At 41.1% G+C, this 23,955-nt stretch overlaps 1 protein-coding gene across 4 annotated transcripts in view; it reads left to right on the top strand.

Annotated features, from left to right (window-relative positions):
* The window catches only part of NOL4 (nucleolar protein 4), a 216,107-nt gene that overhangs the window by 58,907 nt on the left and 133,245 nt on the right, over positions 1-23,955 (top strand). For all 4 annotated transcript variants that reach the window (XM_020790952.3, XM_020790950.3, XM_020790949.3 and 1 more), the window contains exon 3: positions 22,799-22,910. In XM_020790952.3, the coding sequence (XP_020646611.3) occupies positions 22,799-22,910 (112 nt within the window). The remainder of the gene's footprint in view (positions 1-22,798; positions 22,911-23,955) is intronic.

The following is a 23,955-nucleotide window of genomic DNA, read 5'->3' as shown; positions in this document are numbered from 1 at the left end:
TAGGTTCAGGTGTCTGTATGGTTAGCCAGAACTGATAGGTTCAGGGTCTGTGCTTCAAGTTAAGTGTTCTGTGTGAACCAAACTGTGTGCATGTGTGAATGAGACTAAGCCACGTTACTATATCTTATTCACCTGATCATTTTATTTTCCCTGTGTGTTGTTTTAAATAAACCTTATTCTTTTATTTGTTGAAAATCCATCCCTGGTCTGTGTGACTTCTTATAGGGAATGGTTGGTGGCAGCTTAGTTAACGTGTGGCAGATCCCAGTAGGTCTGGGTTTGTCACATTGATTGGTGTCCAGCGTGTGGGATACGACTGGTCCAGTTGTCCAGTGGTCCAGCAAAGCCTTGGCAAGTGTGCCCAGAACAAGGGGGGTCTAGTCAGGGACAATCTGAGAGCACGTAGGTAATCTTCTAGGCTTACCTCACGGGGGGGTAAGCTAGTAGAAGAACGTGTAACCTCAGATTGGGGGCTAGATTAGGGAGCTCTGAGGCAACCTGTTTTTGGCGGGAAAAAAGCTGAGGCAAAACTGTGAAATAGCAGTGAGCTAGCTTGTCTGCTGAGAGGCCCAGCAGAGGGGGGTAGACTCTAGCTCGCAACTGTTGCAAGTTAGTGCTGAAGGACAGCAGCAATCTATAGGGAAAGCTGGTTCTGAGGCAAAATAAAAAAAAGTGGTCGCTTTATTTTGAGGCTTGACTTTTGAAAGCAGCCTGTTCTGGGGGGGGATTATGCCCTTGACTCGAAGCCAAATGGCAGAAATGGGTGAAGTGAAAGACCCCCAGGTTGACCAAGGTTCTGAGGATGAATTTGGCTCAGTGCAGGGTGACAGCACAGGAGAGCAGAACCCAGAACTCAGAAAATTGCTCCTAGCCCAACAGCATGAACTGAGGGTGAGGGAAATGGAGGAAAGATTAGAGAGAGAACGAATGGAGGAAAGAGAGAAACAAAGGCAATTTGAAATAGAGAGAATGGAAAGAGCAGAAAGATTGGAGAGAGAGAAAATGGCGTTTGAATTAAGAAAATTGGAAATGATGAACCAGAACAATAATAACAGTAGGGATTCTGAGGGAGGCCAATTGTCTAAAGCTGACCTGAAGAAATTCCCTGTGTACCACAAGGGAGATTGTCCTGAGGTGTTCTTTTCCCTAGTGGAAAGAGCGTTTGTGGACTTCTCAGTGAGGGAAACTGAGAAGATGACCATCATGCGATCTTTAATCAGTGGCAGCCTTGCTGAAGTTTATTCAGAGATGCCAGAGGAACTGATGAAAGATTTTGCAGAGTTTAAAAAACTGGTGTTTGCAAGACACGGGATAAATGCGGAACAGCTGAGGCAAAGATTCAGGTCAATCACCAAGAAACCAGAGCAGACTTTTACCCAAGTGGGGGCCCAATTGGTGAGGCTGCTAGAGAAATGGCTATCTCAGGAGGGGACAGAGACCTTTCAGCAGCTCAAAGACTTGATAGCGCTGGAACAGTTCTATTCAGTCCTGCATGGGGAACTGAAATTCCAGGTGAGGGAAAGGAAACCGAAATCTGTGGCAGAAGCAGCCGAGATCGCAGATTTTATTTCCCAAATAAGAAAGCCCTTGGGTGAGGGGAAATCGATGGGGAAACCTAAAGAAACCTACAGCAAGTACTCTCAGGGACCAGGGAAAAGCCAGCAAGGGGGAGGGGCCCATGGTGAAGGGAAGCCCTCAGACATGAAACCAAGACCTCAGATTTTGGAGGGAAAACCAAAACAAGAAGAGAAAGACTCAAAATATAGCAGAAAATGCTATTTCTGTCAGGGAAAGGGCCATCTAATCTCAGAGTGTGAGAAATTAAAGCAGCTAAAAGGAATTGTGCCTCAGGATTCGAGTGGAACCAAGCCAAAAGCTGTGTTCTGTGTCCAGAAAGAGCAAGGCTCATTGTCACTGAGGGAGCCTGTTGCCATGGCTACTCAATCTGGAACAGCTACATCTGCTGATCAGGCTGAGGAAAATGGTCCTCTTGTAGAGGTCAGGCGCTGCCTACTGGTGAGAACAGATTCTCAGTTGTTTGAAACAGCAGGGGTGGACGTAGGAATACTTGACCATCAGTATAGGGGGCTGCGGGACACTTGTTCCCAGGTGACCCTGTGCCATCCAGATATTATTCCTAGGGAATATATAATCCCAAATGAGAGCATGAAGGTGGCAGGGATTGAGGGGCAGGTGATCTCACTGCCAGTAGCGGAGGTACCTGTGAACTTTCAAGGCTGGAGGGGAGTTTGGCGGCTAGCAATGTCATCGACTCTGCCAGCAGCCGTGCTCATGGGAAATGACCTGGCTGAACATGTGAAACGGGTGCTAGTGATTACACATTCACAAGCCACCACGGGGACAGTTCAGGGGGGTAATGATGAGCCCGAGACGGAAGCAGGTGGGGGGAGTTCAGAAGCTGTGGTGGAAACCTTAACCACAGACAGCCGATTTGGCCAAGAGCAAAAGGCAGACGCCACTCTCCAAAAGTGTTTTGAACAGGTGACAGACGCCCAGCTAACACCTGAAACCCCAGTGAGATTTCTAGAGAAAAAGGGGATTTTGTATAGAGAGACCCTGAGGAATATCTCAAAAGGGGGAGATGGGATCCGAAGTCAGCTAGTGGTACCTGAAAAGTATCGCCCCAGGATCTTACAAAGGGGGCACTCTGACATGTTTGCTGCACACTTAGGGGTGAACAAAACACAGCAGAGAATCACACAGAATTTTTACTGGCCTGACATAGGGAAGCAAATCAGGGAGTTCTGTAAACAATGTGATGTGTGTCAAAGGCAGGGGAATAGCCGCGACAGGACCAAAGCAAAGTTATGCCCTTTGCCTGTGATTGACACTCCGTTCAAATGCATAGGGGTGGATATTGTGGGACCTTTGCCCAAGGCCACAAAGAGGGGGAACAGGTTCATTCTCACCATTGTGGACCATGCCACGAGGTACCCTGAAGCCATTCCCTTGTCTAACATTGAAACTAACACAGTGGCAGATGCCTTGGTGGGGTATATGTCCAGGATGGGATTTGCCTCAGAAATAATCACAGATTTGGGCGCATCGTTCACATCGAAGCTCATGAAACGCTTATGGCAAATCTGTGGAATTAAGCACAAGGAAACCACTGCCTATCACCCTGAAAGTAATGGGTTAACTGAGAAGTTCAATGGGACTCTAATGCGCATGATTAGGGCTTACTTGGCAGAGAATCCAAACAATTGGGACCAGAAGCTGCAATCCCTTTTGTTTGCTTATCGATCAGTGCCACAAGCCAGTACCGGGTTCAGTCCGTTTGAACTTTTATTTGGGAGAAGGGTGAAAGGGCCCCTTGATTTGATCAAACAAAATTGGGAGCAGATCACCCAGGATGACCCACAAGACGTTGTGACATACATAGGCACTTTAAGGAATGACTTAAAGAGAAACCTAGAGCTAGCAGCAGAGACCCTGCAAGCTCAAAAGGTCAGAAAGAAAGCTTGGGATGACCAGAAAGCCAGGGAGAGGTGCTTTGACCCAGGGGAGGAAGTGCTTTGGCCTAGGCTCTGCAAAGAGAACAAACTGCAGCTGGGTAGCCCAGAAATAAAATACTTGGGTCACATAGTAGGGGGAGGAGTGATAAAACCCCTGGAGGCCAAAATAGAAGCGGTTCGTGATTGGCCCAGACCCAACACCAAGAAAAAAGTCAAATCATTTCTTGGGTTGGTGGGCTACTACAGAAAGTTCATCCCGAGGTTTAGCGAGATTGCGGCTCCGCTGACCGATCTGACGAGGAAGAAGGCTGATGACCGCATCCCGTGGACCAGCGACTGTGAGGAGGCGTTCCAGAGGTTGAAGCAGGCGCTCATCAACTATCCAGTGCTGCGTGCTCCAGACTTCGACCGGGAGTTCATCATCTACACCGATGCGTCTAACAGCGGGGTAGGAGCAGTTCTTTGCCAGAAGGATGAGAATGGTGACCAGCATCCAGTGTCCTACCTGAGTAGGAAACTCCAGAAAGGTGAGAGACATTTGGCAACTGTGGAGAAGGAGTGCCTGGCAATAATCTACACGATCCAGAAGGCCAAGCCTTACATCTGGGGAAGACATTTTATTCTGTGCACTGACCATTCACCACTGCAATGGTTAAAGACAATGAAAACCCACAATAGCAAACTTATGAGGTGGGCTTTAAACCTGCAAGACTATGACTTTGAAGTGAAGGTGGCCAGAGGGTCAGTGAACTGTGTTGCTGACGCCTTGTCAAGAAGACCTGAAGAATGAAGACGGCGAAAGAAACATGGACTATGTATATATTTTGATGACAAAAGGTTAAATGTACCTGTTTTTTTGAACTTGGTTTGTATGAATAAAGGTAACTTGATGTAATGTATATGGTAAATGTTTAAATGCCTAATTGATATGGTTAACTTAGAATGTAAGTATAAGTAAGTATGATATTGTATGTATAACTGTTGTTGTGTGTTTTATCCAGGTTGTTTTTTTGGGAAAAAGCACCTTAGCTTTCCCCCTACAAAACAACTTATAAAGAGGGGAGGTGTTACATACAGCACTGATGTTACCTGTCTGTCATGGGTTTGGAGGGAAAGTTCCATCCTATGGGGAGTGGAAGGCGGGACATCAGGAGGAGGGGCTGTACTGTATATATATGTGGAGCGTGTGTGGAGAGTTGAGGAGAAGAAGCAGCAGCCGGGAAGAAGAAGCTGGTGTGGGAGTCTGTGTGTCAGACAGGGTACTACTGTGTGTCAGTCAGTACCAACCTGATAGGTTCAGGTGTCTGTATGGTTAGCCAGAACTGATAGGTTCAGGGTCTGTGCTTCAAGTTAAGTGTTCTGTGTGAACCAAACTGTGTGCATGTGTGAATGAGACTAAGCCACGTTACTATATCTTATTCACCTGATCATTTTATTTTCCCTGTGTGTTGTTTTAAATAAACCTTATTCTTTTATTTGTTGAAAATCCATCCCTGGTCTGTGTGACTTCTTATAGGGAATGGTTGGTGGCAGCTTAGTTAACGTGTGGCAGATCCCAGTAGGTCTGGGTTTGTCACAAGGAGCACTAGCCAGGTCTGCTGTGACCCCTCTCATGACGTCCTGGAATCCAGCCGGATCCAGTAGCCTTCGAGGGCGGACCATAGAAATAGGTCCCTGCTCCCTGTGAGGCGGGAGAGCCACTGTGAGGTTACATTTTATTAGGTGGTGATCTGACCATGACAAGGGGACTGACATGAGGTCTGTCACCACCAGATCACACTCGCTCCAACTGGAGGAAAAGACCAGGTCCAGTGTGTGACCACCCACGTGGGTGGGGCTGTTGACATGTTGGGACATGTTCAAGGAAGCCATGGTCTCCAAGAACTCAAGAGCTGACCCAGATGGCTCTGCCCCTGCATGCACGTTGAAATCACCCAAGACCAAAAGCCTCAGGGATCCCAATAGTGCCGCGGAGACAAAGTCAGTCAACTCTGGAAGGGAAGTGGCTGGATCGCGGAGAGCGCGGTAACCCAGCAAAATCCCAATACTATCCCTGGCCCCAATCGACACGTGGAGTGCCTCTAGACCCGGCTTTACCACCGAGGAGCGCCTAGTAACCTCCAAGCTGGATTTATAAACAATGGCTACTCCTCCCCCCCGCCCTTCCAGTCTACCCTGGTGCTGGACAGCATAACCGGGTGGACAGACAAGAGCCAGGGGAGGACCCCCCTCTCCGCTGATCCACGTCTCGGTTATGCATGCCAGGTCTGCATTCTCCTCCAGGCTAAGATCGTGAATCACCTGAGGCTTGTTGGCTATAGACCTGGCATTCAACGGTATCAGAGTTAGAGTGGGGGGCAGGCTGGGCTGGCTACCTCGATACTGAGGGTTGGTCACAGTCTCAGAACAACAGACAGCCTTCAAACATCTGTTCGTTGTTCTTCTGACACGAGTAGGGACTGCACCAACGCCATATCTCCCTCTACCCATGATCACCGGGATGTTAAAAGGCCCCTCGCTGGGCAAACAGGTCTTCCATTCCATCTCAATAGAAAAGGAACGAAAGAAAGGACAGAACCCTAAATAATACCACAACTTAAAGAAAAATGCAGGACAAATACAAATACAAAAATAAATACAATATTATAAAGTATTATAATTAAAATCTCAATACAAGAGCCCCATATATAAAATAAAATTAAGAAACACCAAGAAGTTACCCCCCACATATAGTCCAGGTCTGTCCTCCTCCACCTCTTAATCTTGTCCTTTTAAGTTTTACTGGTCTTGATGTTATTGGAGCTATTTTTAAAGTTGTTAAAGTTGATGTTATTAGCAGTAAAAACAGTGGAGTGAGGGTGTTATTCACGGGTTGCATCACATAGGTCTTAAAATTGAGCATAGGGAGCATCAGGAACAGGCAGAAAGATATTCTGTCCCTGGCTTTTCTTTACCTTTCCTTAAGAAGGAAGTGTGGCATCTCTGTAGATAGTCCAAGAGCAGCAGGGTGAGCAGACCAGTTCTAGGAGGAAGGCTGCCGTTAGGGAACCCAAGATGGTAACTGCCCAGCCGAGATCCACTGTAGATAGCTCTCTCTCATCCACGGCCAACCAGAATTTTTTTCCTGCCGTCCTGCCACCAGAGCCAGGGATGGTCGGTTCCACCTCACCAACAGCCAAGACCTTTAGGGCTCCCAGACCTCAAATCTGTCTCAAATTGGGCAAGCTCGAGCAAGCTCATCGGGGGTGTGTGTGCCGGGTCTGCAGCCTCCAGATTTCTCAAGTCCTCTCCCCTTTGGTAGCAGTCTCCGCTCTGGGCTTGGGCTTGGTCACAAAAAATAAAATAAAAACCCGTTCCCCTCCAGCGCTCATCCACCTCCTCCTGAGAAAAAGGCTCCTGAGCCTCCGAGGTCCACGCTCCGCCAAACAGCTGAGGCTCCACAGCCTGAGGCTCCACAGCTCCAGGCCCGCGTTTGAGCTCTCGCTCTAGCTCTCATGGTCCCACTCTCAATGTGGCGACCGACTAAAAAGAAAATGAGGAGGGGGAAGGCAGACCAGGGAAAACTTTAAAAAGGAAGAGAAGAAGAGCAAAAATAGAAAAAGGGGCCCAAGAGGGAAGCCGGTGTGGTGGAGAAAAGTGCTAGCCAACTGCCACCAGAGCCATCTTGGAATCTTGGACGTGGGGGGGGGGAGAGAAGTTCAGTTATAATGCTGTCCTTCTTCAAATTTCAAGGTAAAGCAGGGCTAAATAATTGATTTTACTTTCCCGAATATCTACATATTTTAGGTCTTGAGTTCTTTCTGCCTTTTTTATAAAGAAATTGGAGTTGTTTGTTAAGAACAGCCAAGCCTCAGCTCCAGGCCTGCGTTTGAGCTCTAGCTCTAGCTCCCGCGGTCCCACTCTCAATCTGGTGACCGACTAAAAAGAAAACGAGGAGGGGGAAGGCAGCCAGTGTGGTGGAGAAAAGTGCTAGTCAACTGCCACTGGCGCCATCTTGGAATGGAATGTTGTCCCATTGGCAGAAGAGAACAGATGATTCCAATTATGATGTAGGTGAAGCAATTCTTGAAGTATAGTTACTGGGCTGCAGCACTAGTGGAAAGTGAGACAGGCAGAGGATCTTGCATACACAATGGCAGTGACAATCAGAATCCTAAATGCAACTTTTCTGCAACTTGCATATGGGGTAAACAGAACCATTAAATTAACCATTGCAAAGATGTAGGAGAGAACAACAAAGGATTAAAAACAAGAGATCTCTTCCATAATAGCCAAGAAACAAAAGGGAATTTAAATCAAGGTTGGGGGTGCTGAAAGATCAAAAGAGAAATATACCATATTTTTCAGTGTATAAGACAATACTTTTGTCTAAAACCTATAGATTAAAAATTGAGGGTTGTCTTATACAGGGAAGTAAGGAGGGGAGAAGGGATCAAAGCACTTTGATTCCTGCTTCCCCCCTCCACTTTCTTGCAAAGAAAGTGGAGGCAGAAATAACTTTCTTCACAAGAAAGTGGAGGGGGAAAGCAGGAATCATCAAAGCGCTTTGATCTCTGCCTTCCCCCTCCACTTGCTAAGTGGGCTTAGCAAGAAAGGGGGAAAAAGGGATCAAAGCTATCCTGCAGCACTTTGATCCCAGCTTCCCCCCTCCACTTGCTAAGCCCCACTTAGATTTCTTAATTTTGGGTTAGAAAAGTGGGTGTGTCTTATACACAGAAAAATACGGTATTATTTAATCAGGGTAAAGTAAAGAAAAGATGGGAGCACTACTATGAAGAACTATACAGAAGACATCAAAGATAACAGATTCCATCAAAGGAGTCATTTGAGGAATGACTCCTTGGGAATCGAAGAAAAAGCTGGTCTCAAAGCATTTGAAGAAATAAATCAGCAGAAGTAGATGGCATGCCAACAGAATTATTGTTCTGTCTGCTTAGAGACCTTATGTATCAAAGCCCTAACCAGAATGTATCAACAAAAACCAAAAACACAACAATGATCTACACACTGAAAACATTTAATATATATACCAGCCCCAAAGAAAGGAGACACTAAAAAGTATAGTAGCTATACGGCCTCTCAGACATCATGAGAGAGCTGGGCCACTTCCATTTATTGAAACTCCCAGTGTATTTAAAAAGAAATGAAGAAATAACAAAACAGGGTTGTAAAAACATTTAAATTTGAATGAGAGGCCCAGGCTAAATTTCTCTCCTGCCCCAACTCCAGGGATAAACCCCAGGCAACTATATCTTATTATTCAATTTTCCATTGAAGTAATGGTGAAGCTCAAGATTTTACAACTTTTTTTGACATCTGGAAAGGGAAATGCCAGATGTTCAAGCTAGATACAGAAAAAGAAGAGACACTACAAGTTATACTGCAAATGTATGTTGGCAACTGGAGCATACCAGAAAAAAAATTTAGAAGAAAATTAGTCTGTGCTTTCTTGGGTTAAAATTTTTGACTGTGTTGTTGAAAAGCTATGGATTTTTCTAAAAGAAATGGATTTGACTGGACTCATGCATAACCTATACTGTGGACAAAAGTCTACTGTGAGTATGGAGGATGGATTATGATAGGAGGGTGTCACCTGGAGAAATTTTAAAGGATTTGTTTAAAAGAAATTTATATATGATCTATTAGTAATGCATTTCTAATGAGTATTGCAACATATGTCTTAAAATAGTGAATAATGAGTAACATTAACAAATTACTTTATTTTAAGTATAATCTGCACAAAAACTTTTAAAGTAACATTCCAAACTCTACAGATTCCTAGTTGTTTAGAACAGACTGGAAAGAAGTAGTTTCTTCACATTTTACAGAGTTAAAGAAAACTTGAGAAGATTTAGGTGTCTACCATTGTTACTACCTTGAACTACATTTTGGGCCATATGGGATTGGATCCAGCAACCTCTGACTAAGATGGTGTATGATCAGAACATTTTACAATTTACCAGAAGATTCAGATAGCTAGCTAGCTAGCTAGCTAGCTAGCTAGCTAGCTAGCTAGATAGCTAGCTAGCTAGCTAGCTAGATAGCTAGCTAGCTAGCTAGCTAGATAGATAGATAAATAGATTTTTTGTGTGTGTGTGTCTGTTTGCATATTAATATTTCATAAGCATAGGGCAGGACAGAGTCATGGACTCTCTTTCACTCTTACCATCTTCTGTTGAGTAAGTGCAGTCCTGCAATGTCCAGCTTTTTATTCATGGTCTGAAAAGGGACAGCTCCATGGTTTTGCAGCTTGACAGTTCATCACCTCTCCAGGAAATTCATTTCTACTGGGCACAGTGCTAGTATTGATATTCCAGCGCCCAAGATTGTGGAGCTGTATGAAGTGGATGGCTTGTCCTAGTGCTGTTGCTGCATGCTGGATCTGGGACATGACACTGTATTTTTTTATTTATAGGATAATATTAAAACGAATATTGTACATTAAATGTTTATCTCGCCTTCAAAAAGTAGGAAAATCCTAAGGGGAAAAAAGGCACCTCAGTTTTAAGAAAAGCTGTTATGGTTGAAGTTCATCCTCCAAAAGCAAGAAAATTGCTACCACATAACAACATTCCCACCCTCACACAGAATATGGGCATACTAATGCCCTGCTTTTGTATCTTAACTTCCACTACAAATAAACACTGCAGCTTAATCTCACTACACATACATTCATTGTTGTACATTGTTAGTGTTATTGGTGTTTGTATAACGTTTGCATAACTTGCCATGGGCAATTGTGGGTAACTTACAAACCGTCAGGACTTGTCTCAGTTTTGTGACTGAGCATATGCCCAACTGTACAACTGAGATGCAGTTGTACAGGCATGCTAAATTATATGTACCTTATGTAAACACCAATAGCAATTACATATTTTAGTCCAGCCCAACTGATTTACATTTTTGGTAATGAAAGTATTGTGTTTAGTCCTAAAAAAACAGAGGCATTTTTTTTCTTTAGAGACAAAAAATATTGAGCACCCATTTTGTGTTTACAGGTCCAAAAAGGCTGCATCAGTGTGCCCATATTTTGTCTGAGGGTGGAGAAATGCTGACCAGTTTTAGGCTTAGAATTATAAGCAAGTTCTCCAAGAATTCTCCTTATATAGGTATTCCAGCAAAAATATCCAGACAATAGGAAAAAGAAGCAATATTTACTTAGGAAGAGATAGGATTGTAAATATTAACAAGAAAAGAGAGAGAGAGAATCATTTGTTAAAATCATCACTGAGGACAGAACTCTATCTAATGTTAAAACTGGTACTAACGGAAAACAAAACCGTTGCAGAATAAAGACAGTTAATCCCCCAGTGGCTGGAAGGAAAGAGAGCTGTTGATTAGTTGCTGAAGAAGTAAACAAACAAGTTAGGTCTTCATACATAACATGCTGGGTTGCTACATATTTTAACAGTTTTTGTAGCATGTATCCTGCTCAGTGTAATCTGTTCTGTTGCAGACAAATTTAATGCCCTGGTCTATCTGATGACTCTAGCACTCTGAGAAATAACAAAGGATCTTGTATCACTTTAAAGACAAATTGATTAAGCAGTCACAAGAGGTTTTTGTTTGTTTGTTTGTTTTACCAAAACAGACAATCATAGCTCACTCTCTGGAAATTTTAGCTCTCTGTCTGTCAAGCCAATTTCAACAATATTGACCCACATGTCAGAATCCACATGCAATCAAATAGCTACTATCATTACTCTGTGTATAAGCAGCATAGGAACAAAAGCTAACTATGCTGCCAAAGGATGCCATAATTATGCGTAGCAACAAACCAATAACAATGGTGATGCAGGAATAAGACTTTTCTTGGACAAGTACAGAATAACAATAATCTTAGATCAACTGTCAGCTGTTTGAGCTCATGATAATCTTGGTTCAGCAATGGAAGGAGAAACAGTACAAATGCATTATACTGTACATAAATAATTTTGTATTTAAAGGACATACTGTATTAATAATCCAGTCTTACATGTGTCTGCTTTGCTTTTGATGTGTGCGCCAAGAAGCCAGCTGACAATTCATATATACTGTAATGCTAAATCGTGTTCTCTAATGGTATGGGGTAATTTGCTTTAAACCAGGAAGCAGAGTTTCTAAGATTGTAAAGAGAGCGGGGAGTGAGTGAGCTGGACGTTTCTGTATTTCACTCTCTACTGTGGCTTGGCATTCACCATGAAATGGGTTAGTATGCATCCTCTCTCTTAATAAACATCAGGATTGGAGCTTGGAAAAACTACATATTGAGTTTCAATTCCCAGAACTCCCAGCTTGTACTAAATGGGGGATGTGGGGATTGTATAGCTCAGTTGCCTAGAGTATCTGTCTACAGAGCCAGGATTTTTAATTCCTACTGTTTCTTCAGTTGAGATCATCTGGAATATGTCTGGCTGATGAGGTTATGTGTCTGATCACCTGTGAGACCTTAGAGAAGCTATATGGTTCCAGAATGTCACCAAAAGAAGGGAATGATAAATTACTTCTGAGTATTTTATACTGAGAAATTCTTGGGAGTCTTGTCATAAATTGGAGTCAATTTTATGGCACCTGATTAAATTAGTCCAAAATTAAATTAGCCCCCCCCCCCAATCTCTAAGATCTGGCTAGGAAACAAGTGGGGATGTATCCATCCCTACATCATACTCAAAACAATCTCTCCAACACAGATATCAGTAGAAGTGCTGGAGAAAGCAACATGTCTTTCATCTGATCAAGTGAGCACCTTCTGCTGTCATGCTAAGCTAACAGCTATTGTGCAGAGAATAAAATAGGAAAACCACTTGGGAGATGATGTTTACGTGAATTCTAAGAATGCTGTCATGTCAAAGATGCTGTGCCTGCAGTGTAGTTTGTGGTCAAATAGATGACTAGTAATAGATGCTCCATGTGGCAGGTAAACTGAACTGATAGCTGTATGCCAAATATTCTGGCATCTAGCAATTTATCTGCTTTGTCTAACAGTGCTGCTTCCTGGTTCGTGCAGCCTTCTTCCTTTTTCATATCAGTTAAAGTACCTTTCTCCAAATTGTATTTGACAGGGTCAGAATTATTTCATACCAAACCAAGTTCTTAAGGAAAAAAAGGGATATAATGGTGTGGTTACAATCCTTTGTGTCCTCCTCAAATCCTGCAGATTTCAAACCCCATGCAACCCTAAAACAAAATTGATGCAAAATGCAAAATTAAACACCATGTAACTTAAACTCACATACTTTTATTACAGTTACTAACTACCGATCTTGAAATCTCAAACATTTCATTTCTGTTATTTATAGCATAACCCTATGCAAGATTGCTCAGAAATAAATCCGACTGTGCTCTATGGGTCTTGCTTGTAGGTATATGCATATAGGATTGCAGCCATAATTGCTCTTCCTAAGAACAGCCTGTTCTTTTCAAGGAATCTGTATTGTTGCTGTAAGAAGAAATAAAGGACATTTGTACATTATATGTACTGAATAAGTGTTTTGGACTACAAATGAATCCACAATGCCTTCTTTCTAAATAGGTACAGTTCTCATCCTAGTTTTAGCTTTTTAAAAATGTTTTTGCTAAGATCCTACATGAAAGCTGCTCTAAATTACTGCAGTTGTGTTGGCTGCTATCACATAATAGGCAGTTAATGTGAGAAGGTCACTACCATATCTAGCACAAATGTTTGAAAATATACTTTTGCTCTTGCATGACAAATATAACTCCAACTTGATGTTGAGCTATTTCTCAGTTCAGGATTGACATGCAATAATAATCACTATATGGAAGGGTTTATGTTTTAGAACCCATTAAAAATACTCCTAGAATTTGGTGGATAGTGTCTGGAACACACTGGCCAAAATTCTGTTGCTTAGTGCGGTAAATTGTACTGTAGTAGGCCCATTAAGTCTGAATTATCAGACAAAACTTAGTCTCAATTATGGAGCATCCCACCTTTACGGTCAGTATTTGATTAACATACTGCCTCTAAGTATTTTATTGATGGAATTGCACTCTAATTAAATTAAAGCATAGCAGTAAAAGATTTGGTCCCAAACACTGGAGAGACTGCAGTGTTAGAAGTACAGTACATACTTGCACGTGTAGCAAGATTGCCTGAAAGAGTGTATATTCTAGTTATTGATTTTTTGATGAATAGGCACCATGCCACACCTTCTGAGGGGAGAGGGGCTGGAAAAGCTCCTCTAGCATTGGTTCCATAGACACACCAGAGCAGGGATGCCCTTGAAGAGTTTTTATTAATTCAGTCAACTGTTCAGAGTCAGTAGATTGAGGACTTGGAGTCATCCCAGTGCTGACATCACTGCCTACCCCAGGCAGTGGTTTTCCTCAGTACCTTTCACTAGCCCCAGTCCATACATTGCTTTTCATTGGGTCTGAATTCCTCTCACTAGTCCCAGGTCCACAGCACAGGATGGGGCTGATCGTTCCTCACAGGAGGCTGTTTCAGCAGAGGGAGGCCAACTCCAGCACCTGGGCACGCTAAGCTGCAAGAGGCACAATTTCTGGTGGTGGTGGTGGCAACAGCACCTCTGTTAGGTGAGGGTGAGTACAGGTGGGCTAATCTGCCCAGGCTGTCGTGGATGGGGATCCAAAGGTTGCAGTGAAGCAAAGTTGGGTATGCTACCCCCACAGCTGCATCACTGGGCCAAGGTCACCCACCAGTCAATCCACAGGCTCCAGAGGAAATTTGGTTGCACCTCCATCACTGCACAGAATACATGTTGCATCACTTCACACACTGCTGCCCACAACTCTCCTTTGCCCTTCTTGCCTTTTATTCCCAGCTCCAAGCCATTTGACCTACCTGTACATTTCCCTTGCTACAGATGTTCCTGGCCCTGAGTTCTACCCAACTGCTCCTTTTCCCTGCCTGCCTCTTCTGCTGGCTCTGTTGCTGGGGCCAATGCATGCTCCTCCTGGAGAAATGAAGACAGGACAGATAGCCCACTTGAGACAGCAGGAGCATCCCCCTTACAGTGAAACAGGAAAAACTTACACTGGGTTCATCAGCTCTGAGCATCTTGAATTATTTATTAATGGAAGATAATTTTCCTTTCCACAGCAAAGAACTCACAGACTATTTATGTTTATACACCAGACCAAAATTTGTTACAAACTGGAAGCTGGGAGAGATTTGACTTTCCTCAGATGGAAATATAGAGTTTGGTCCATTGCACATATGCAGAAGCTAACCACATGCATATGAGATGTGAACTATAATAATGACTCACATAGGTTCTTCAGGACTTAATATTATTTTATTGACTACAGTAATTACGAAAAATTCTCATTGACACTCCCTGTAATGCATGCAGGCATAGACAGAGACTTCTTAACCGAAAAACAACATGCTGAATTTTCAAACATGAAAAAATGAAATGGCAAATATATTTTGCAGTGATGCCCGCCTGAATATTTTGTATGCATTCATTAATTAATATTACTTGTGTGTTGACAAGTTGATTTCAACTTGCGGCAACCCTTTCCAAGGTTTTCTGGGTAGTGAGTACTCAGAAGTGGTTTACTATTCCCCTTTTCTGGAGCCATCCTGGGACTGTGCAGCTTGCCCAAGGCCACACAGGCTGGGATGTACGGTGGGGTATTGAACTCCCACCCTCTGGCTCCACAGGCAGTTATGTATTCATTACACAGTTAAAAATTCTTTAAAGGAAGAACCAGAAGTAATATACAAGCATGTCCTTATATTTTGGATTTGGGTAGAGAATAATAATTCCTTCATCCCATTGTGGTACAACATTATACATGGATGGTCTGTTCACAGATTAAGGGCTATATTTTCTTTACTTTCTTTTGCATTAAACCTGCATTAAAATACATGACTATTTTAAGTTTCAGACTTTGTATATTATAGACATACACAATTATAGCTTGAATAAAATGAGTTTCAAGAATTCTGTAAAGTTATCACATGCAAACACTTGGTCAAGTCTAAACATATACAGTATATAGATACTTAATTGGATGGAGCTAAAACAGCCCTTCTCCAAAAGGAAGCCCTTTGGCATATGGATTACATCCCCATTTTCAAAATGGGATGTGGTCTCCTGAAGGCTTGCACGAATGGAAAAGGATGTTTGCTGGTTCTTTCCTTTCCTGTTGTCTTCTGCACCATGCCAGATACTGTTTTCAAGTATCCTTCAACTTTCCAGGAAAGTTTGTATGCAAGAGACTACAGTGGTTAGGAGGAATCCCCCCAAATCACACTTCCCTTGTGTGAACAGAAGCATTTAAAGAGCAGAACTCAGCTTGTGGATCATTGGCTGTAGCCCAAGACATAAAAGGAAAACTTGAACAATGGTAGAAACTCAGTAACAATAAACAAGTAGCTGTTTTCCTTGGGTCAATTGTTAGGAGGTGAAGCCCTGACCTTGAACAAATGTATCTGTTTCACGCTCCCTGTGAATCCAGAAATCTAACAAACTAGTTTGACTATGTTTATTTTATATGCCAATAAAGGTATTCTTCATTATTATTATTATTATTATTATTATTATTATTATTATTATTATTATTATTATTATTATTATTATTATTATTATTATTATTATTATTATTATTATTATTATTATTATTATTATTATTATTATTATTATTATTATTATTATTATTATTTTATTTTATTTTATTTTATTTTATTTTATTTTATTTTATTTTATTTAATAAAAAGTGAAAGGAAAATGTCAATGTGTTTCCTGAGTCATTATGTTAAGTCTAAAAGGTCCTCCAAATTAAGCAATAGCCCATCTTTATGTATGGAATAAAAGAATAAAAGGAAAACAAAAAGGAAAATCTTATATTAAAAAAATTAAAATATGCAATCAGTAAATGCAAAGAAATTTGATGAGTTTTATAACAAGCTTGGGAATCTCTGTCACCAACATGGATAATGAAACTGGAGCTGACCTCCCATGACGGCCTCTGGCTTTATCTTGCCCATGGCTGTTAATCTCTAGGGGGTATTTTTTCATGAAAAATAAGTCCTATATTTTAACCAACCCATGATTGTCAGTAGGGAGCTCATTAACTTGCAGCTTGCTGGCAAAAACTGTCTTCACTGCTGCCAATAAATATATTATAAAATCCCTATACCTGTGGTGAGAAAAAAATATTCAAAATATTGCATTAAGGTCACTATCAGGTCTTTGGGGTAAGAAGTTTAATGGTACCGTAAATGCTAACACAGTTTATTTGGAATAAGACACAGTCCACTAAAATGTATGCCAAATAAAGCTGTCTAGTCTTTTAAAGTGTTGCTTGATCTTTTTGCAGGTTTTGCAGTGACAGATTAACATTGCTACTCTCTTAGAATTAAACAAGAATTTAAACTTTTAAGGCAATGAAGGTAGAAGTCCTACATTTGCTGGAGAGAAGTGAAGATAACAAAGCAATGTGTTCAAATTGCAGCAGAGCAGTTTGAGATGAGATATCACAGCAAATGTTTGTATTTAAAGGAGCTATTTGACCAGTTTTAATAAGGGCTGAATGGTGAGGCTACTGGCTCCCTGAATTTGTGAGATTTGTTTCCTTTTTAGTTTTACCTGAGCTGGGCCTCCATTCTTGCCAACAGAGGCAAACTTCTACCCCTTTCCTCTCACTTGGTTATAAAGAATCCAAAATTTAAAGACTTTTGTATCTAAGCTTCCCTTTGAAAAGATAATTCCTTAAAAACAAACAAACCACACAACCACTTCTGCTTTGGAAATATTTAGGGAAACTTTTAAAGAATATTTAAGAAATGGCATTCCCTGCTGCAGCTTTTCTTCTGGGGCATTTTGTTTGTTTTTCTGTGTGCTAAATGACAGTTTCTGGCCAGTACGCTCTGTCTGTGAACATGAAAACCCATGGGAATCACCATAGCACAAAAACAAAACAAAAACAAAGTGAAAGAAAAACAAACCATTCTTTCAGAAGATATGAAAAAACATGGAAAATTATGGAATTCACAATGCTGAAAATCACTGTATTAAGTGAGACAATATGGATGGTGAAAAGCTGTCAATATATCAGTGCAGACTTTGGTACATTAAGGAGTACAAAAACTCCTTTTGGAAGAGCCCCTTGTTTGCTTTACATCCTGAACAATGATAAATGGAATGGGTTTATGAGAACTATATAAAGTGTGAAGATATTTCATCATCATTTCATTGCTGTGAGCTTATTATTGGGATCAGCTACTGAAGGCCCTAAAAGAGTATCAATTAGCCCCATAGCTGTCTCCCTGGAAGGAAGAGATATGTGTGATGGCTATGGACTCTTGAGGATTTGCAGCACCCCATTCAGCACATTTTTTTCATTCTTGGTTCCTTCCCAATTTATTTCTACTTTCATCTTATATTTAGAACTTTGGTAAGATATATAATACAAAATTCATCAGTTGAAAGTGAAGGTAATTAAAACAGGAAGCTAACAGAAACCCATTTCTAACTTTCTTGCAACCTGTCCTTCAGTTGGTCTCTGCAATCTTGGAGCATAAAGTTGTAGCACTGTTTTTCATGGGCTAGAATGGCAATTCTCAATTCTCAACTTGGGGTGTATGTAGCTTGAAAAGACACATCTGACATATTCTTTTTTAATTTGTAATATGGGAAAACCCCAATTAAACCCATTGCTTTTTGTGTACTTGGCATAATGCTTCATCCTGTGATGTACAGTAATGTAGCCATTGGTTGTTGTGGGTTTTTCGGGCTTCTTGGCCGTGTTCTGAAGGTGGTTCTTCCTGACGTTTCGCCAGTCTCTGTGTCCGGCATCTTCAGAGGACAGCAAGCTGTGCTCTGGGTGAGGCTTGAGAGTGGAGTATTTATGGCTGTGAGAAGGCTTGTTTGTGAGAAGGCTATTGTCCTATCAGGAGATGGTTAATTAGTATGTTTTGTTGTGGCTGTATTGTTTTGATAAGGAGGGGAGATTATCTGTCCCTGTGGTTGATGGGTGTCATTAGCTGGTCTTTTGTGTGTAGTAATCCCCTGACCTTGTGGCTGGGTGGAGTTCGTTGACCTTTTGCACTCTGTGTTTTTGAGAGCTGGGAGCCAGGTTTTGTTGAGTTTCAGACTTTCCTCCTTCCAGTTGAAGTTTTGTTGATGCTTGTGGATTTCAATGGCTTCCCTGTGCAGTCTGGCGTAATGATTGCTGGTGTTGTCCAGTCTTTCAGTATTTTGAAATAGAATTTCATGTCCAGTTTGTTTTAGGGCATGTTCAGCTACTGCAGATTTTTCTGGTTGTTGCTGTCCTCTGAAGATGCTGGCCACAGAGACTGGCGAAACGTCAGGAAGAACCACCTTCAGAACACGGCCAAGAAGCCCGAAAAACCCACAACAACCATTAGATCCCGGCCGTGAAAGCCTTCGCGAATACAATGTAGCCATTATTTTTCCTTTACCTTTTTAGCAATCTTCAAGTTGGACAGTAGTATATCACCTGGTTTGTGTTTATAGTACTACTTGGTACAATCCATGAAAGTTGAATACCCACCAAATGTGATATTCCCATAGAATTAAAAACCAAATTTTCATTTTCTTCTTTCTTTTTCTTTTTTACTAGTGATGGGTGTATGTTAAGCACAGGGAAAACGGCATTTGTTGACATCACCCTCTATGTCTCGTAGCTGAAGTCACAATATTTCAAGTTTCAAGTAAATTATTGGGGGAGGCAGTTTCAACGGGGGCATAAGATTTCTGTTTGTTTGTTTGTTTGTTTGTTAGAAGGATGCATGAGTTCAAAGGGCTGAGAAACACTGGACTGAGAAAAACCTTGTTGGACTTATAATCGTGTAGTTTGCAACACAGTCCAAATGAGTCACTTGTAACTATACAAATCTTTCCCAGTCAAGTGTGAATGCAGTTAAACCTCATACTTTCATAAAGGAAAAGCACGATTTGTCCTTTGAGGTGCTCAATCCAACAAAGTGCCGGGGTCTTGTTGGAATGCAGTGGGTTGATTAGAGACAAGATAGGAGAGACAGCAGACCTGACCTTGTCTTTACTCCTTTTCCTTCCCACCACTCTCTTTATGATGAGTCACATTGCTAGCAACACTTTTCAAGCACAGCCTGTGTTCACCTGTTGTACAGCCAAACTGGTTGTGTTGTGTGTGGGTGAAGCCTAAAGAAATGTCACTTTGGCTCTTGTTATTTTATATCCATTACAGGGACCAAGTAGAATGATTCTGGGATTTATTAAATTGATTAAAGTGAAACAGATTATAGCTGGATGGAGCAGAAGGGACTCTGCAGTTCTGCTGGCTATTTCTGTAATGAGCTAATATGCCAGGCTACAAGGTGACAAAATTAGCCAAAGATAGCAGTATGCAGAAATGAACCTCTGGATGTTTAAATCATACTCAGAGAATAAATTGGAAATGTTTTGCCATGTATGCAAATTTAATGTGGCTATTGAAAATGTAAAGTCAAGTTCTAGTGAAGATATGTACTATATCCAAAGTCTTAGCCTTCTTGCTTCTCAAGACAAGATTGCTATCCTACTTGAATGGTTTAAGACTGCAACAGAAATGTTTGGTTAAAATAAACAAAGCATGCTTCCCCCCAAAAAATACAAAACAAAAATAATAATAATAAAAAAACAGGATGGTAATGCATAGGGATATACCATGAAGTTCAATACAGCCAAAGTAGAACTATGTAAGAGTGCTGATGAAGAATGCATAAAGATATTTTCAGTCTTAATTTTAAAGACCCACTGGTTTAATCTGGCTGGCAATAACATGACCACTTCCAGTGCAATAGTTCCTAAGCATATACTGAATGTGGCATGGTCAGAGCAGAATTGGGTTAGAGGGATATCTTTTGGCTGCCTCCCTTTCTACCTTCTGGATGCGACATGTGTCTGAATGGCAATTGCTTAGGAATGGCAATTGCTGATTCTTTGCTGGAGGGAGGCCAGGCATAAAGGATAGATACATGGCTGAAATCTTTTCCCTTTTTGTCCACCCTAGCTTTAGGAATGATGGATGAGATTGTTGGCATTCCTTGGTGAACGCTAGCCATTTTAGTTTTTGAACTTTTGTGGCAAAATACATATTGTGAGAAAATGGAAAGAATTTAAAGTAATATTTCTGCTTCATGAAAGCATACTCCTCTTACTACTGTTACCCCCTAGCCAATTGCACTACTCTTTAACATGGGTATGCTTTTTGGAGAGCTACAAGAAAAAGAAGAAAAATCAGCAACTATTCCATCTCTTCAAGAGTGAAAGATCAGGCAAATGGCTGCTCTGAATGCATCTTATGTAGGAGGGGATAACAGTGACCAGGTGACTAGTATGCCTGCTGAATCTGCAGTCAAGATGCGGTTGAGTGTGTACAGGCAATTTCTTGGTCCTGATCTCACTCCTTGATCTTTAAATTAGACTTGAAATAGACAGCCCTTCAAACAGAGCACGCTTTCAGAAGCAGGAATGTCCTCTGGCAGCCATTCAGATGAAGGACTGCCCTCCATAAAAGAAGATTTGTGTTCAGCTCATTTGAGGAGCCTCTGGAGAGCACCCTCCAGAGCAAGAGATCAGGCAGGTGGCTGCTGCAGAAGACTTCCATGGTGCTGTCCTGATGTGGCATTTCTGATTGTGGGATAGCAGCACTCTGGGGCACTCACTATACTGCTTCACTGGGCTGGCAAAAGAGGACTTCCTACCATGGTGTGGATGGTGCTATTTGAGTCTGTCCCATTCTACTCCCTGAGGTGGGGAATCCACTCCACCTCATGGAAGGGCAAGCTCGTGTCACACACCCCTCCAGAAAGATTAATTTTGGCTTTTCCAAATTGTAGGCCCCAAATCCTTCTCTGCTCATGAGGAAATGCTCTGTCCTGGAGTGTGCTATACAGTGGTGCCTCGCTTAACGATGATAATTGGTTCCCCAAAAATTGCTGTTAAGTGATTTCATCGCTAAGCGAAACACGGTTTTCCATAGAAATGCATTGAAAACCGGATAAACCGTCCTTAAGCGAAAATCGCCATAGGAAACATCGCTAAGCGAAACATGGTTCCCCAATTGAAATGCATTGAAACCTATTCAATGCATCTCAATGGGGAAAAAATTACAACAAATTTAAAAAGAGTCGGAATGAAGTCAAATTAGTTTAACAAAGGGTTTATTAAGTGCACTTATGATTTCAAGCATTCTAAACATTTTTAAACATTTAAAAAACAGCCAACATGAGGCTGTCAAAACCATCGTTAAGTGAAACGGGGGACCCAAACTGTCATCGCTATGCGAAAATCACCCATAGGAACCATAGTTAAACAGAGCGCATGATCGCTCCGAAAAAGTCATCACTAAGCGATTTCATCGTTAAACAAAGCAATCACTAAGCGAGGCACCACTGTATTCATTTTCTATTCAACAGCTCACCTGACTAGAGAGCAGATGCAGAATTTGCTCAGATCATATTTTAATGCATACTTCAAAGTTGACCTTCCTGCATGAATATGCAACCAGGAATGCAGCCATTCTTTAGGATTCACATCTACCTTAATTTTGTGATGTGGTTGTCTGAACACAGTTGTGTGCAAAAATATTTGTAGTAGAGGAAAAATTGTATAATGAAAAACAAATACACAAAAAAGAGAACAGAACTTCTGAGTAGGATAATCCAACAAAATTCACCCATCTCATCACAGTAGAGGATGGATACAACAATTAGCAATAGCCATGTTCCATTACTTGTTTCTAGCAGAAAATCCATATTGTGCAAAGCAACCTGAAAGGGACCTTCCAAGTAGGACAAGTCAATGAGATTCATATGTCCCATCAAACCCTACATCTCAAAACCTCCCCAAGAACCACATTCTGAACTATTCAGTCTGAAAAAAATCTATTTTGCTTCAGATTTTTCCAGGGAAATGAACAAGCCAACTTCATTTGCCAGCCACACAGGGCTCAGTGAGAGTGAATCAGTAAGCTTTAAGTTATACCTGCTGAAATTTCCTCTTCCAAATAACTATTACAGGTACAGGAACTCTGTGCTCCTTTTTTATTTTGTCACTCTGCATATGGAGAAAGAGTTTCTCTTTGAAATACATATTTTAGTACTTCTTACTTTCTGATTTCTTTTCTTATTGAAAAGAAACCCCATCCCTTTAAGAATGGCTGATCTATAAACACTGTTCTTTTATTTGATAAGCAGTCAGATTAAATGGCTTTTTCCATGAAATCTGGTGTACTACTTGATGAATGCTTTCATTTTCCTTCCAGGAATTATGATATCAAGTGTCTTATTCAGAAATATAACAGTTTTGTTAAATCAGGTTCAATCAGCTTATAGAATGATGCCTGTATATTGTTATCCATTTCAGATTTCAGAGACCTATGCCTTTCTACCCAGAGAAGCGGTGACACGATTTCTAATGAGCTGCTCAGAGTGCCAGAAAAGAATGCATTTAAATCCAGATGGAGCAGATCATAAAGGTAACTTCAGTGTCAAATAGTGGGATGGAAAGTAATTTTATTCATAATGCCCTTTAAATTTTCCTGGTTTAAGTGAAGACTCATAAAAATTTTGCACACTAGAATGATTTAACAATTCATATCATTTCATTCAAGTAGGAATATAGTAGGTTTCCTGCATTCCCTGAAATGATTTTATATATGTCTTACCTTGTTTCTGCTGAAAAGCTGTTTTTACATAAAGGAAACATTCTTTTCTTCTTCTTCTCCCTGTTAAAATAAACCCTCTATTGTTGGCCATTCATGCAAGCTATCTCATCCTTGAAGAGGTTATATATATGTTTCTGTAAAGAGATGCAAGTGACTTCTCTTAGCATAGCAGGATGTAGCAATTTAAAATGCAAAAATCTAACAATTATGGCTAGTTCAACATATGCAGGAGTCCAATGCTGAGTGCAGGCCAAACACATCTTTTAAACACCCTCTTATTCTCTTTTCTGACTATATGCTTGCAAAAAGCTATAAGTGCTGGCAAAAATTGCAGGTTCTTCTTTGGGTGAGCATTAGGCAAATGATGAAGGAATCTGGAAGATTTTTTTTCTAAGTGATCGTGTTTCTTAGTACAATTTGCCATTCCCTGATTCATACACAAAGCATTTCTTTCCACTCCACCCCACTCTGTGCAACCATTGCTAATGCTATTCTCTAGCATACTTAGAATACTATATAAAGCATCTAATTGTACAATTCTAGCAAAGAATCTGACACAGACTGTTTGAAACAGTGTGTACACTACCTTGAGGTCAATCATGAAAGAAAAGAATATAAATGTAACAAATATTTGATAAACCCTACTGAAAATGATGCAAGAGTGGGTGATACCCTTATTAGACCACTAAAAAACTGAAGAAACAGCTAGCTGTGGATGTTAATCTGTATTCCTCAGGCTGTGCACCAACATTTTGTGGATAAAGCAAGAAAAAAAATGTTATATAAAATGTTTTCAGAGTACAGTGGGGTCTTGACTTGAGAACTTAATCCATATTGGAAGGTGGTTCTCAAGTCA

The sequence above is a fragment of the Pogona vitticeps genome, chromosome 4, assembly GCF_051106095.1.
Source record: "Pogona vitticeps strain Pit_001003342236 chromosome 4, PviZW2.1, whole genome shotgun sequence".
NCBI lineage: Eukaryota > Metazoa > Chordata > Lepidosauria > Squamata > Agamidae > Pogona > Pogona vitticeps.
This window is presented reverse-complemented; position numbering and strand designations above follow the sequence as displayed.